The sequence below is a fragment of the Salmo trutta genome, chromosome 9, assembly GCF_901001165.1.
Source record: "Salmo trutta chromosome 9, fSalTru1.1, whole genome shotgun sequence".
NCBI classification, from domain to species: domain Eukaryota; kingdom Metazoa; phylum Chordata; class Actinopteri; order Salmoniformes; family Salmonidae; genus Salmo; species Salmo trutta.
In genome coordinates, this window is record NC_042965.1 from 48,999,453 (window position 1) to 49,013,145 (window position 13,693).

At 37.2% G+C, this 13,693-nt stretch overlaps 1 protein-coding gene across 1 annotated transcript in view; it reads left to right on the top strand.

Moving 5' to 3' along the window:
• Window positions 1-654: 654 nt before the first annotated feature.
• The window catches only part of adamts3 (ADAM metallopeptidase with thrombospondin type 1 motif, 3), a 353,285-nt gene continuing 340,246 nt past the window's right edge, over window positions 655-13,693 (top strand). Inside the window, exons 1-3 of the mRNA XM_029763911.1 lie at window positions 655-857; window positions 1,004-1,097; window positions 1,515-1,536. Coding sequence (XP_029619771.1) covers window positions 1,035-1,097; window positions 1,515-1,536 — 85 coding nt within the window. The 5' untranslated portion in view covers window positions 655-857; window positions 1,004-1,034. The remainder of the gene's footprint in view (window positions 858-1,003; window positions 1,098-1,514; window positions 1,537-13,693) is intronic.

Here is a 13,693-nt window from a genome sequence, read left to right on the forward strand (position 1 = left end):
TTCCATATTTCCAAGTCCTGTTCTTGAAGCTCAAGCGATATTCAATTAATTGGAATGACTGGAAATCTGACAGACTGCTTTTTTAATGTAAAGATATAACCTAATCATATTATTATCTGTAGTAGAAAGCAATGGGTTAGAAGAATCCTACATAACCAACCCATAAAGTAATATGGAATATCCATTTCTGGCCAGCTATGTAAACTCTAACATTGATTTATCCTGCAATAGATGTCATTCAATTGGTGATATTCTTTTGGGCTCCCAAGTGGCGCAGCGGTCTAAGGCACTGCATCTCAGTGTAAGAGGTGACACTACAGACTCTGGTTCAAATCCAGGCTGCATCACATGGCTGTGATTGGGAGTCCCGTAGGGTGGTGCACAATTGGCCCAGCTTTGCCAGGGTAGGCTGTCTTTGTAAATAAGAATTTGTTCTTAACTGACTTGCCTAGTTAAATACAAATTATTCAAATGCCTCTTTAGGGAAAAGTAATCAGATTATGTTACTGAGTTTGGGTAATCCGAAAGTTACGTTACTGATTACAATTTTGGATAGGTAACTAGTAACTAACATTTAGAAAGTAACCTACCCAACCCTGACCATGTGTTTTTTTCTCTCCCTGGGAAAGAGTAAATGGATGACGTCACGGCAGGGTTGGTCTGTCGTTTATTAGGCAAACCGAAGTGCCAGGTTGCAAGAGCTCGCTTCACACAGTGCGCTGTGTCTGCCTGTAAACTTAGAGGGCTAGCTCACCCCATACGCTCAGCTAGGGATGTTTTACTAACTACTTTATAAACAGAGGACAACACAAACATTCACACAAGTGCTGTAACTCTCTCTTAACTTTAACTAAACGGTAATTAGTTTAAAAGTCAGTTGCACATTCACTGAAGTTTGACTTTTGAATTAGGACGAAAGTTGTCTGTCCTTTTTTGTTTCTTTTTGCTGAAGAGCGGATTGCTTGTTAAAACTCTACTTTTGGATTGGTTGATATTTTCTTAGTCTCGAAGAGAAACTGTAAGACTCGATCGAGATGGCTGTCCTGTCACTGACGGTACTACTAGGATTTATAGGAAGTCTGACTTCAGCCGACAACGTAAGTGTCTTTCACTTTACCGTTATCTGGATACTTTGTAGGTACTTTGTGTTTGTTAACGACCTTTGAGTTACAAAGTGTTGCAAGCAGAAGTTAAAAAGTTGCCTGGAACTTCTAGCAGAACTTCTAGAAGAACTGTACGCCTCTCTAAAATATATTGAGAAGTTAGATCTAACTTCTGATATACTTTCTGTCACTGATCTAAAGTCTAGAACTTCGTGACTCCACTTGGTCAGATCACACACTGAAGCATCGAATACGAGCTTCTGATGTAAAATTGTAAGGAATTTAGATAGGTCTATAGATGTTATTTCTTACCAAAAATATTGTAGGGAAACCTAGTTGAAAGATCATGCATATTTTATAGAAAAACCTTTGATTTTGATTAAAGTAAAATGTTTTTCTCTCCCTCTCCAGGCTGATGCCATAGATAAAGAAGGTAAGACTATTTGTTGTTATTTTTTACCTTTGATTTATGAATGAACTTATTTTTAGCGTTAATATCAATTAACTTAACTAACTTATTTCTCATGGGTTTTTATTTTGTAATTTTAGTTCTACTATTTTGATATTGAATACTGCAGTGTTGGGTAGGGCTGGCAAGACTGGTGCATGTGACAAATCAAAATTAAAACTTGAACTTAATTCATATATAACAAGCTGGTTTGTAAACAACAGCTGTAGTGTTATGATCTTCTCAACGTAATATGGTAACTAATGTCTAATCTGGGTGGAAGGGGAGGAGTGTGTCTGGCTCTCTGTATGTGTGTCTGGTCAGCCATACACACTCACTTTCATTCCCTGACTGAGTCGCTTTAAAGGTTTTTTTAGAAGGGGAAAACTGCTATTGCTAGAATCCTTTACATCTGCTGCCACTCTGAGGTCAGGAAGCAGTGAGCTGCAACAATGTCCTGCAGGATCCCAAATACATATCCTACTTCCCCATCCAATAACACCACAACATCCGACATCAGGATCCCCTCTAGCTCTGGTCCAGGGTGTTAGTGCGTTCCTTTACTACGAACTCTTTAGTAGAGGAACACACACTAACGCCACTGGACCAGAGCTAGATCCCCTCCACATCCTATTGCATTAGCCGTGAGCTCTGGGCCCTATTACAGTTCTATAGTGTTACAGTTCTATAGTGTTACAGTTCTATAGGTTATAATGTTAGTTCTATAGGTTATAATGTCAGTTCTATAGGTTATAATGTTAGTTCTATAGTGTTATAATGTCAGTTCTATAGTGTTATAATGTCAGTTCTATAGTGTTATAATGTCAGTTCTATAGTGTTACAGTTCTATAGTGTTATAATGTCAGTTCTATAGTGTTACAGTTCTATAGTGTTATAATGTTAGTTCTATAGTGTTATAATGTCAGTTCTATAGTGTTATAATGTCAGTTCTATAGTGTTATAATGTTAGTTCTATAGTGTTATAATGTCAGTTCTATAGTGTTACAGTTCTATAGTGTTATAATGTCAGTTCTATAGTGTTACAGTTCTATAGTGTTATAATGTCAGTTCTATAGTGTTATAATGTTAGTTCTATAGTGTTATAATGTTAGTTCTATAGTGTTATAATGTTAGTTCTATTGTGTTACAATTCTATAGTGTTATAGTGTTACAGTTCTATAGTGTTATAATGTTAGTTCTATAGTGTTATAATGTCAGTTCTATAGTGTTATAATGTCAGTTCTATAGTGTTATAATGTTAGTTCTATAGTGTTATAATGTCAGTTCTATAGTGTTACAGTTCTATAGTGTTATAATGTAAGTTCTATAGTGTTATAATGTCAGTTCTATAGTGTTATAATGTTAGTTCTATAGTGTTATAATGTCAGTTCTATAGTGTTATGATGTCAGTTCTATAGTGTTATAATGTTAGTTCTATAGTGTTATAATGTCAGTTCTATAGTGTTATAATGTCAGTTCTATAGTGTTATAATGTTAGTTCTATAGTGTTATAATGTTAGTTCTATAGTGTTATAATGTCAGTTCTATAGTGTTATAATGTCAGTTCTATAGTGTTACAGTTCTATAGTGTTATAATGTCAGTTCTATAGTGTTATAATGTTAGTTCTATAGTGTTATAATGTTAGTTCTATAGTGTTATAATGTTAGTTCTATTGTGTTACAATTCTATAGTGTTATAGTGTTACAGTTCTATAGTGTTATAATGTTAGTTCTATAGTGTTATAATGTCAGTTCTATAGTGTTATAATGTTAGTTCTATAGTGTTATAATGTCAGTTCTATAGTGTTACAGTTCTATAGTGTTATAATGTAAGTTCTATAGTGTTATAATGTCAGTTCTATAGTGTTATAATGTTAGTTCTATAGTGTTATAATGTCAGTTCTATAGTGTTATAATGTCAGTTCTATAGTGTTATAATGTTAGTGCTATAGTGTTATAATGTTAGTTCTATAGTGTTACAGTTCTATAGTGTTATAATGTCAGTTCTATAGTGTTATAATGTTAGTTCTATAGTGTTATAATGTCAGTTCTATAGTGTTATAATGTCAGTTCTAAAGTGTTATAATGTTAGTTCTATAGTGTTATTATGTCAGTTCTATAGATTATAATGTCAGTTCTATAGTGTTACAATGTCAGTTCTATAGTGTTACAGTTCTATAGTGTTACAGTTCTATAGTGTTATAATGTTAGTTCTATAGTGTTACAGTTCTATAGTGTTATAATGTCAGTTCTATAGTGTTATAATGTTAGTTCTATAGTGTTATAATGTTAGTTCTATAGTGTTATAATGTTAGTTCTATAGTGTTACAGTTCTATAGTGTTATAATGTCAGTTCTATAGTGTTATAATGTTAGTTCTATAGTGTTATAATGTCAGTTCTATAGTGTTATAATGTCAGTTCTATAGTGTTATAATGTTAGTTCTATAGTGTTATAATGTCAGTTCTATAGTGTTATAATGTCAGTTCTATAGTGTTACAGTTCTATAGTGTTATAATGTCAGTTCTATAGTGTTACAGTTCTATAGTGTTATAATGTAAGTTCTATAGTGTTATAATGTTAGTTCTATAGTGTTATAATGTTAGTTCTATAGTGTTATAATGTCAGTTCTATAGTGTTATGATGTCAGTTCTATAGTGTTATAATGTTAGTTCTATAGTGTTATAATGTCAGTTCTATAGTGTTATAATGTTAGTTCTATAGTGTTATAATGTTAGTTCTATAGTGTTATAATGTCAGTTCTATAGTGTTATAATGTCAGTTCTATAGTGTTATAATGTTAGTTCTATAGTGTCATAATGTTAGTTCTATAGTGTTATAATGTTAGTTCTATAGTGTTATAATGTCAGTTCTATAGTGTTATAATGTCAGTTCTATAGTGTTATAATGTTAGTTCTATAGTGTTATAATGTCAGTTCTATAGTGTTATAATGTTAGTTCTATAGTGTTATAATGTCAGTTCTATAGTGTTATAATGTCAGTTCTATAGTGTTATAATGTTAGTTCTATAGTGTTATAATATCAGTTCTATAGTGTTATAATGTCAGTTCTATAGTGTTACAGTTCTATAGTGTTATAATGTTAGTTCTATAGTGTTATAATGTTAGTTCTATAGTGTTATAATGTTAGTTCTATAGTGTTTTAATGTTAGTTCTATAGTGTTACAATTCTATAGTGTTATAGTGTTACAGTTCTATAGTGTTATAATGTCAGTTCTATAGTGTTATAATGTCAGTTCTATAGTGTTACAGTTCTATAGTGTTACAGTTCTATAGTGTTATAATGTTAGTTCTATAGTGTTACAGTTCTATAGTGTTATAATGTCAGTTCTATAGTGTTACAGTTCTATAGTGTTATAATGTTAGTTCTATAGTGTTACAGTTCTATAGTGTTCTAATGTTAGTTCTATAGTGTTACAGTTCTATAGTGTTATAATGTCAGTTCTATAGTGTTACAGTTCTATAGTGTTATAATGTCAGTTCTATAGTGTTATAATGTCAGTTCTATAGTGTTACAGTTCTATAGTGTTACAATGTTAGTTCTATAGTGTTATAATGTTAGTTATATAGTGTTATAATGTCAGTTCTATAGTTTTATAATGTCAGTTCTATAGTGTTATAATGTCAGTTCTATAGTGTTATAATGTTAATTCTATAGTGTTACAGTTCTATAGTGTTATAATGTTAGTTCTTTAGTGTTATAATGTCAGTTCTATAGTGTTATAATGTCAGTTCTATAGTGTTATAATGTTAGTTCTATAGTGTTATAATGTCAGTTCTATAGTGTTACAGTTCTATAGTGTTATAATGTCAGTTCTATAGTGTTATAATGTCAGTTCTATAGTGTTATAATGTTAGTTCTATAGTGTTATAATGTCAGTTCTATAGTGTTATAATGTTAGTTCTATAGTGTTATAATGTCAGTTCTATAGTGTTATAACGTCAGTTCTATAGTGTTATAATGTTAGTTCTATAGTGTTATAATGTCAGTTCTATAGTGTTATAATGTCAGTTCTATAGTGTTATAATGTTAGTTCTATAGTGTTATAATGTTAGTTCTATAGTGTTACAGTTCTATAGTGTTATAATGTCAGTTCTATAGTGTTATAATGTTAGTTCTATAGTGTTATAATGTCAGTTCTATAGTGTTATAATGTCAGTTCTATAGTGTTATAATGTTAGTTCTATAGTGTTATAATGTCAGTTCTATAGTGTTATTATGTCAGTTCTATAGATTATAATGTCAGTTCTATAGTGTTACAATGTCAGTTCTATAGTGTTACAGTTCTATAGTTTTACAGTTCTATAGTGTTATAATGTTAGTTCTATAGTGTTACAGTTCTATAGTGTTATAATGTCAGTTCTATAGTGTTATAATGTTAGTTCTATATTGTTATAATGTCAGTTCTATAGTGTTATAATGTTAGTTCTATAGTGTTATAATGTCAGTTCTATAGTGTTATAATGTCAGTTCTATAGTGTTACAGTTCTATAGTGTTATAATGTCAGTTCTATAGTGTTATAATGTTAGTTCTATAGTGTTATAATGTCAGTTCTATAGTGTTATAATGTCAGTTCTATAGGTTATAATGTCAGTTCTATAGTGTTATAATGTCAGTTCTATAGTGTTACAATTTCAGTTCTATAGTATTACAGTTCTATAGTGTTATAATGTCAGTTCTATAGTGTTATAATGTTAGTTCTATAGTGTTATAATGTTAGTTCTATAGTGTTATAATGTTAGTTCTATAGTGTTATAATGTCAGTTCTATAGTGTTACAGTTCTATAGTGTTATAATGTTAGTTCTATAGTGTTATAATGTCAGTTCTATAGTATTACAGTTCTATAGTGTTATAATGTCACTTCTATAGTTTTATAATGTCAGTTCTATAGTGTTACAGTTCTATAGTGTTACAATGTCAGTTCTGTAGTGTTATAATGTCAGTTCTATAGTGTTATAATGTCAGTTCTACAGTGTTATAATGTCAGTTCTATAGTGTTATAATGTTAGTTCTATAGTGTTATAATGTTAGTTCTATAGTGTTATAATGTCAGTTCTATAGTGTTACAGTTCTATAGTGTTATAATGTTAGTTCTATAGTGTTATAATGTCAGTTCTATAGTGTTATAATGTCAGTTCTATAGTGTTATAATGTTAGTTCTATAGTGTTATAATGTTAGTTCTATAGTGTTATAATGTTAGTTCTATAGTGTTATAATGTCAGTTCTATAGTGTTACAGTTCTATAGTGTTATAATGTTAGTTCTATAGTGTTATAATGTCAGTTTTGTAGTATTACAGTTCTATAGTGTTATAATGTCAGTTCTATAGTTTTATAATGTCAGTTCTATAGTGTTACAGTTCTATAGTGTTACAATGTCAGTTCTGTACTGTTATAATGTCAGTTCTATAGTGTTATAATGTCAGTTCTACAGTGTTATAATGTCAGTTCTATAGTGTTATAATGTTAGTTCTATAGTGTTATAATGTTAGTTCTATATTGTTATAATGTCAGTTCTATAGTGTTACAGTTCTACAGTGTTATAATGTTAGTTCTATAGTGTTATAATGTCAGTTCTATAGTGTTATAATGTCAGTTCTATAGTGTTATAATGTTAGTTCTATAGTGTTATAATGTTAGTTCTATAGTGTTATAATGTTAGTTCTATAGTGTTACAGTTCTATAGTGTTATAATGTCAGTTCTATAGTGTTACAGTTCTATAGTGTTATAGTGTCAGTTCTGTAGTGTTATAATTTCAGTTATTTTAGTGTTTTAGGTTAAAATGTCAGTGCTTTTACAATACTTCAAATGAATCATGTGCTAATTCTGCCTTCTCATTGCCCCGGGATCTAATGACTGTTAAGTACAGGCATGGGCCAGCTAGCCTATTCCAAACCACACTGCTCTGATGCAGTAGTTCAGACTCTCAAACTGGTCTGGTTTATCTCCATCTCTTCATTCAAAGTCTCAATCATGGACACTCTTACTGATAGTTGTGGCTGCTTTGCGTGATGTATTGTTGTCTCTGCCTTCTTGCCCTTTGTGCTGTTGTCTGTGCTCGACAATTTTCGTACCCTGTTTTGTGCTTCTACCATGTTGTGCTGCTGCCATGTTGTGTTGCTACCATGTTGTTGTCATGTGTTGCTGCCTTGCTATGTTGTCGTCTTAGGTCTCTCTTTATGTTGTGTTATGTTGTCTCGTCGTGATGTGTGTTTTGTAATATATTTATATTTTATTTATTTTTTATTTTTCATGCCTTTTGGGCAAGGAGGAGGCCGCCTAGTTAAATAAAGGTTAAATATAAAAAATCCCCCAAAATATACCACACTGTTTACTGCAGCCCAGAATTAGAGTAATGACTTGTTCAACACTGTTCTCATATTCTAACACAATAGGAATCAGGATAAACAGTGGTGTGGTGGGCGTAACCCAAATCTGGCTTGCCTACTACTTACTCTAACTGCATACAGGATAAACAGTGGTGTGGTGGGCGTAACCCAAATCTGGCTTGCCTACTACTTACTCTAACTGCATACAGGATAAACAGTGGTGTGGTGGGCGTAACCCAAATCTGGCTTGCCTACTACTTACTCTAACTGCATACAGGATAAACAGTGGTGTGGTGGGCGTGACCCAAATCTGGCTTGCCTACTACTTACTCTAACTGCATACAGGATAAACAGTGGTGTGGTGGGCGTGACCCAAATCTGGCTTGCCTACTACTTACTCTAACTGCATACAGGATAAACAGTGGTGTGGTGGGCGTAACCCAAATCTGGCTTGCCTTCTACTGTAAACTTATTGTACCATGTACTATTTAGCACATACTGCTTAGTAAAAAGTATGCAGTATGCCAGAGCCACAACGTACTACTTTTGGTGAGTTCAAGACAACTGCGAACTCGGAAACAAAACGAACTCAAACTGTGAAAAATTGTGTTGTCAGAGAAGTCCGAGCTCTAGACCGGATAATGCCCGAGTTTCCTACTTGTAATTCTGAGTTGGAGGACCAATCAAAACGATTTTTCCAAGTCCAAGTTTTTTTTGGAGTTCCATTTTGTCTTGGATTCATCAGTTACGTCTTGACGCTATGAACCGGAAAGGATGGTAGTTAGCCCCACCCAGTGACCTTTCACTACAGCAAAGTGCCGAAGTGTTGTTGTTTTGGGCTAAAGTTAGCTAATTAGTTAGCATTTGAAATATCATATTTGGAGTAGACCTGAGTGTACCGTAGGCTTACACATGTATCAACTGAAGAGTCACCTCCAGCTTCAGAGGAATGGGAGATGCAGTAAGAGGGCTCAAAGTGAGGAAGACTGGCTACTACTCTGAACTGTGTGTGGTGAGATTTCTGGAGCCCAGAGCTGCTGAGGCATCACCCCAAGTGGGTGCCAGACATTGTGAAGGAGGAGAGGTCCAGTAGCTACATGATTCAGGCTGGTCCCCAGAGTAGCCCTCTACATGATCATCACCAGACTCTTCATCAACCATCTCCCTGACTACCTTCCTCTGATCAAGCTATGAACTGTCCCTCTTCAATTCTGGAGAATGCATACACTCAGACTTGGCCTCTATTGGTTGACCAACTATAACTAGGCTACTCTGTTTTTTTTTCTTCTTTTGATGCGCTTTGAGATTATGAAAGTCGAATCCATTATTATATAACCAAATATGGTTTATTTAGTTTAGTGGAGAAAAACTCTCTGAAGGCTTTCAACTCCTGAAAAATATGAAAAGGATAGCTTTCAGCGTCAAACATATTACATGTATAGCCCTGTAAAAGGTATGATGCCAATTACATAACATTTCTCTGGAATACTTGCACATTTCTAACATGTATATCTTCACACTTACAGCCATTGCGTCATCAGAGCAGGACATGCTGAATACGGAACGATAGAGAGCTCGGTTTGTTGTTTTAAAAGTTTCTGAATAAGTTTTCCTTGAAAAGCTAGCCAGGTTTCCTTGACAGATTGAACACAGCCCATGACGGGGTTAGCCCTTGTGGCTGGGACTGTGGATAGTCCCAGGCATGTGTCTGTTTAAATCACTACTGTTTGATGCTGTTTTCTATTGGCCCTGCAAGCTGTGCTGGCTGGAATTGCATAAGGTATGTACCAGCGTTAGCCTACGTTGCTACCATCATGCTGCCCAAAGTTAAAGAAGGCTGGAGTAATAGGGAGAGGAAAGTGTTTCACTATCACAGGTGCAGGGTCTTTTAAATCAATAAAAATATGTCTACAAGCAATTGTTACAGCACCATAAAAATAGCATCAAGAGCGTTGTCCAAATACTGGTGGACTCGACTAACAAAAGAACGGAGTTCCAAGTCCTTAAGAACAGTTTGCAGTTTTCCTAGGGGGACCTGGGTATCCTGAAAGAGACTTGCTGCAAGAAGTCCACGCAAGATGACAATGGCTGGGAAAACAGACTATCTAAAGGACATTTCCAGGAGGAATAACATTGTTGTGGATGGCATACCAGAGTCTCCACATGAGAGCTGGATGGACTCTGAGGAGAAAGTTAGAAAAATGATCACCGAAAATTTGCAGATGGATCATAGACAGATTGAGGTGGAGCCATGCCCACAGATCTGGAAAACCTGTAAACAGCTCAGGTGACAGGCCCAGGCCGATAGTAGTCAAGTTTCTAAGGTTCAAGGACAAGATGGCTGTTCTGGAGAGAGCCAAGAACTTGAGAGGAACCAACATCTTCCTCAATTAGGACTTTTTGGAAGCTGTGCGCCAGAGGCGGAAATAACTTATCTCAGCTATGAAAGCTGCCAGAGAGCGTCAGGACATTGCTTACATCCAATGCGAAAGCTCATTGTCCACCCTCCTTTCGAAAACCTGGGAGGAGTGAGAGCCAAGCTTCAGCCCAACATCAAACACAAAAACGCATACACATACACCAACTGGCACTCACAAGTGCCTGATCGACTAGCCCAAAAAGTATTTTTATTTTTCATTTTTTTTCTTCATATTATGTCTATCTCTGATAAGCTAATCAGGAAAGGGCTAAGAATAACCCATATTAATTTTACATTTACATTTACATTTAAGTAATTTAGCAGACGCTCTTATCCAGAGCGACTTACAAATTGGTGCATTCACCTTATGATATCCAGTGGAACAACCACTTTACAATAGTGCATCTAAATCTTTTAGGGGGGGGGGGTTAGAAGGATTACTTTATCCTATCCCAGGTATTCCTTAAAGAGGTGGGGTTTCAGGTGTCTCCGGAAGGTGGTGATTGACTCCGCTGTCCTGGCGTCGTGAGGGAGCTTGTTCCACCAGCGAACAGTTTTGACTGGGCTGAGCGGGAACTGTGCTTCCTCAGAGGTAGGGAGGCGAGCAGGCCAGAGGTGGATGAACGCAGTGCCCTTTTTTGGGTGTAGGGCCTGATCAGAGCCTGAAGGTACGGAGGTGCCGTTCCCCTCACAGCTCCGTAGGCAAGCACCATGGACTTGTAGCGGATGCGAGCTTCAACTGGAAGCCAGTGGAGAGAGCGGAGGAGCGGGGTGACGTGAGAGAACTTGGGAAGGTTGAACACCAGACGGGCTGCGGCGTTCTGGATGAGTTGTAGGGGTTTAATGGCACAGGCAGGGAGCCCAGCCAACAGCGAGTTGCAGTAATCCAGACGGGAGATGACAAGTGCCTGGACTAGGACCTGCGCCGCTTCCTGTGTGAGGCAGGGTCGTACTCTGCGAATGTTGTAGAGCATGAACCTACAGGATCGGGCCACCGCCTTGATGTTAGTGGAGAACGACAGGGTGTTGTCCAGGGTCACGCCAAGGTTCTTAGCACTCTGGGAGGAGGACACAAGGGAGTTGTCAACCGTGATGGCGAGATCATGGAACGGGCAGTCCTTCCCCGGGAGGAAGAGCAGCTCCGTCTTGCCGAGGTTCAGCTTGAGGTGGTGATCCGTCATCCACACTGATATGTCTGCCAGACATGCAGAGATGTGATTCGCCACCTGGTTATCAGAAGGGGGAAAGGAGAAGATTCATTGTGTGTCGTCTGCATAGCAATGATAGGAGAGACCATGTGAGGATATAACAGAGCCAAGTGACTTGGTGTATAGTGAGAATAATATATGTAGCCTTAGAAATAAGGTTCATGAAATCCATAACTTGCTAACATCGGATAACATTCATATACTGGCTATCTCTGAAACTCACTTAGATGTTTAGTGTTTCATTATACAGCAGTAGAAATACAAGGATATAACATCTATATAAAAGACAGGAATGCCTATGGGGGAGGTGTTGCTGTATAGGTTCACAGTCATATTCCTGCAACATTTAGATAGGATCTCATCTCAAATGTTGTTGTGTTGTGGTAGCAAGTTCACCTGCCTCATCTAAAGCCTTTTCTTTTGAGGTGCTGCTGTAGGCCACTATGTGCTAACAGTCAGTATCTGGATAATGTGTGTTGCTATAGGCCACCGTGTGCTAACAGTCAGTATCTGGATAATGTGTGCTGCTATAGGCCACTATGTGCTAACAGTCAGTATCTGGATAATGTGTGCTGCTATAGGCCACCATGTGCTAACAGTCAGTATCTGGATAATGTGTGCTGCTATAGACCACCATGTGCTAACAGTCAGTATCTGGATAATGTGTGCTGCTATAGACCACCATGTGCTAACAGTCAGTATCTGGATAATGTGTGCTGCTATAGACCACCATGTGCTAACAGTCAGTATCTGGATAATGTGTGCTGCTGTAGGCCACCATGTGCTAACAGTCAGTATCTGGATAATGTGTGTGTGATGTTAACAGAGAGGTCTATTTTCTGGGTGACCTGAACACTGACTGGTTAGCAACTAGCTGTCCTCTCAAGTGGAGGCTTCGAACTGTGACTAATGCCTGTAATATGACCCTGGTTATCACACAACCAACTAGTGTGGAAACCAATAGATTTGGATCTGTGACATCAAACCTGTATTGATCATATATTCACTAATGCTGCAGAGCTTATCTGCAAAGTAATATCAAATCAAATCAAATGTATTTATATAGCCCTTCGTACATCAGCTGAAATCTCAAAGTGCTATACAGAAACCCAGCCTAAAACCCAAAACAGCAAGTAATGCAGGTATAGAAGCAAGGTGGCTAGGAAAAACTCCCTAGAAAGGCCAAAACCTAGGAAGAAACCTAGAGAGGCACCAGGCTATGAGGGGTGGCCAGTCCTCTTCTGGCTGTGCCGGGTGGAGATTATAACAGAACATGGCCAAGATCTTCAAATGTTCATAACATTTACATTTACATTTAAGTCATTTAGCAGACGCTCTTATCCAGAGCGACTTACAAATCGGTGCATTCACCTTATGATATCCAGTGGAACAACCACTTTACAATAGTGCATCTAAATCTTTTGGGGGGGGGGGGGGTTAGAAGGATTACTTTATCCTATCCCAGGTATTCCTTAAAGAGGTGGGGTTTCAGGTGTCTCCGGAAGGTGGTGATTGACTCCGCTGTCCTGGCGTTGTGAGGGAGCTTGTTCCACCATTGGGGTGCCAGAGCAGCGAACAGTTTTGACTGGGCTGAGCGGGAACTGGGACTAGCATTGTCAAATAATAATAATCACAGTAGTTGTCGAGGGTGCAACAAGTCAGCACCTCAAGAGTAAACGTCAGTTGGCTTTTCATAGCCGATCATTGAGAGTATCTCTACCGCTCCTGCTGTCTCTAGAGAGTTGAAAACAGCAGGTCTGGGACAGGTAGCACGTCCGGTGAACAGGTCAGGGTTCCATAGCCGCAGGCAGAACAGTTGAAACTGGAGCAGCAGCACGGCCAGGTGGACTGGGGACAGCAAGGAGTCATCATGCCAGGTAGTCCTGAGGCATGGTCCTAGGGCTCAGGTCCTCCGAGAGAGAGAAAGAAAGAAAGAGAGCAAGAGAGAATTAGAGAGAGCATACTTAAATTCACACAGGACACCGGATAAGACAGGAGAAATACTCCAGATATAACAGGCTGACCCTAGCCCCCGACACATAAACTACTGCAGCATAAATACTGGAGGCTGAGACAGGAGGGGTCAGGAGACACTGTGGCCCCATCCGATGATAGCCCGGACAGGGCCAAACAGGAAGGATATAACCCCACCCACTTTGCCAAA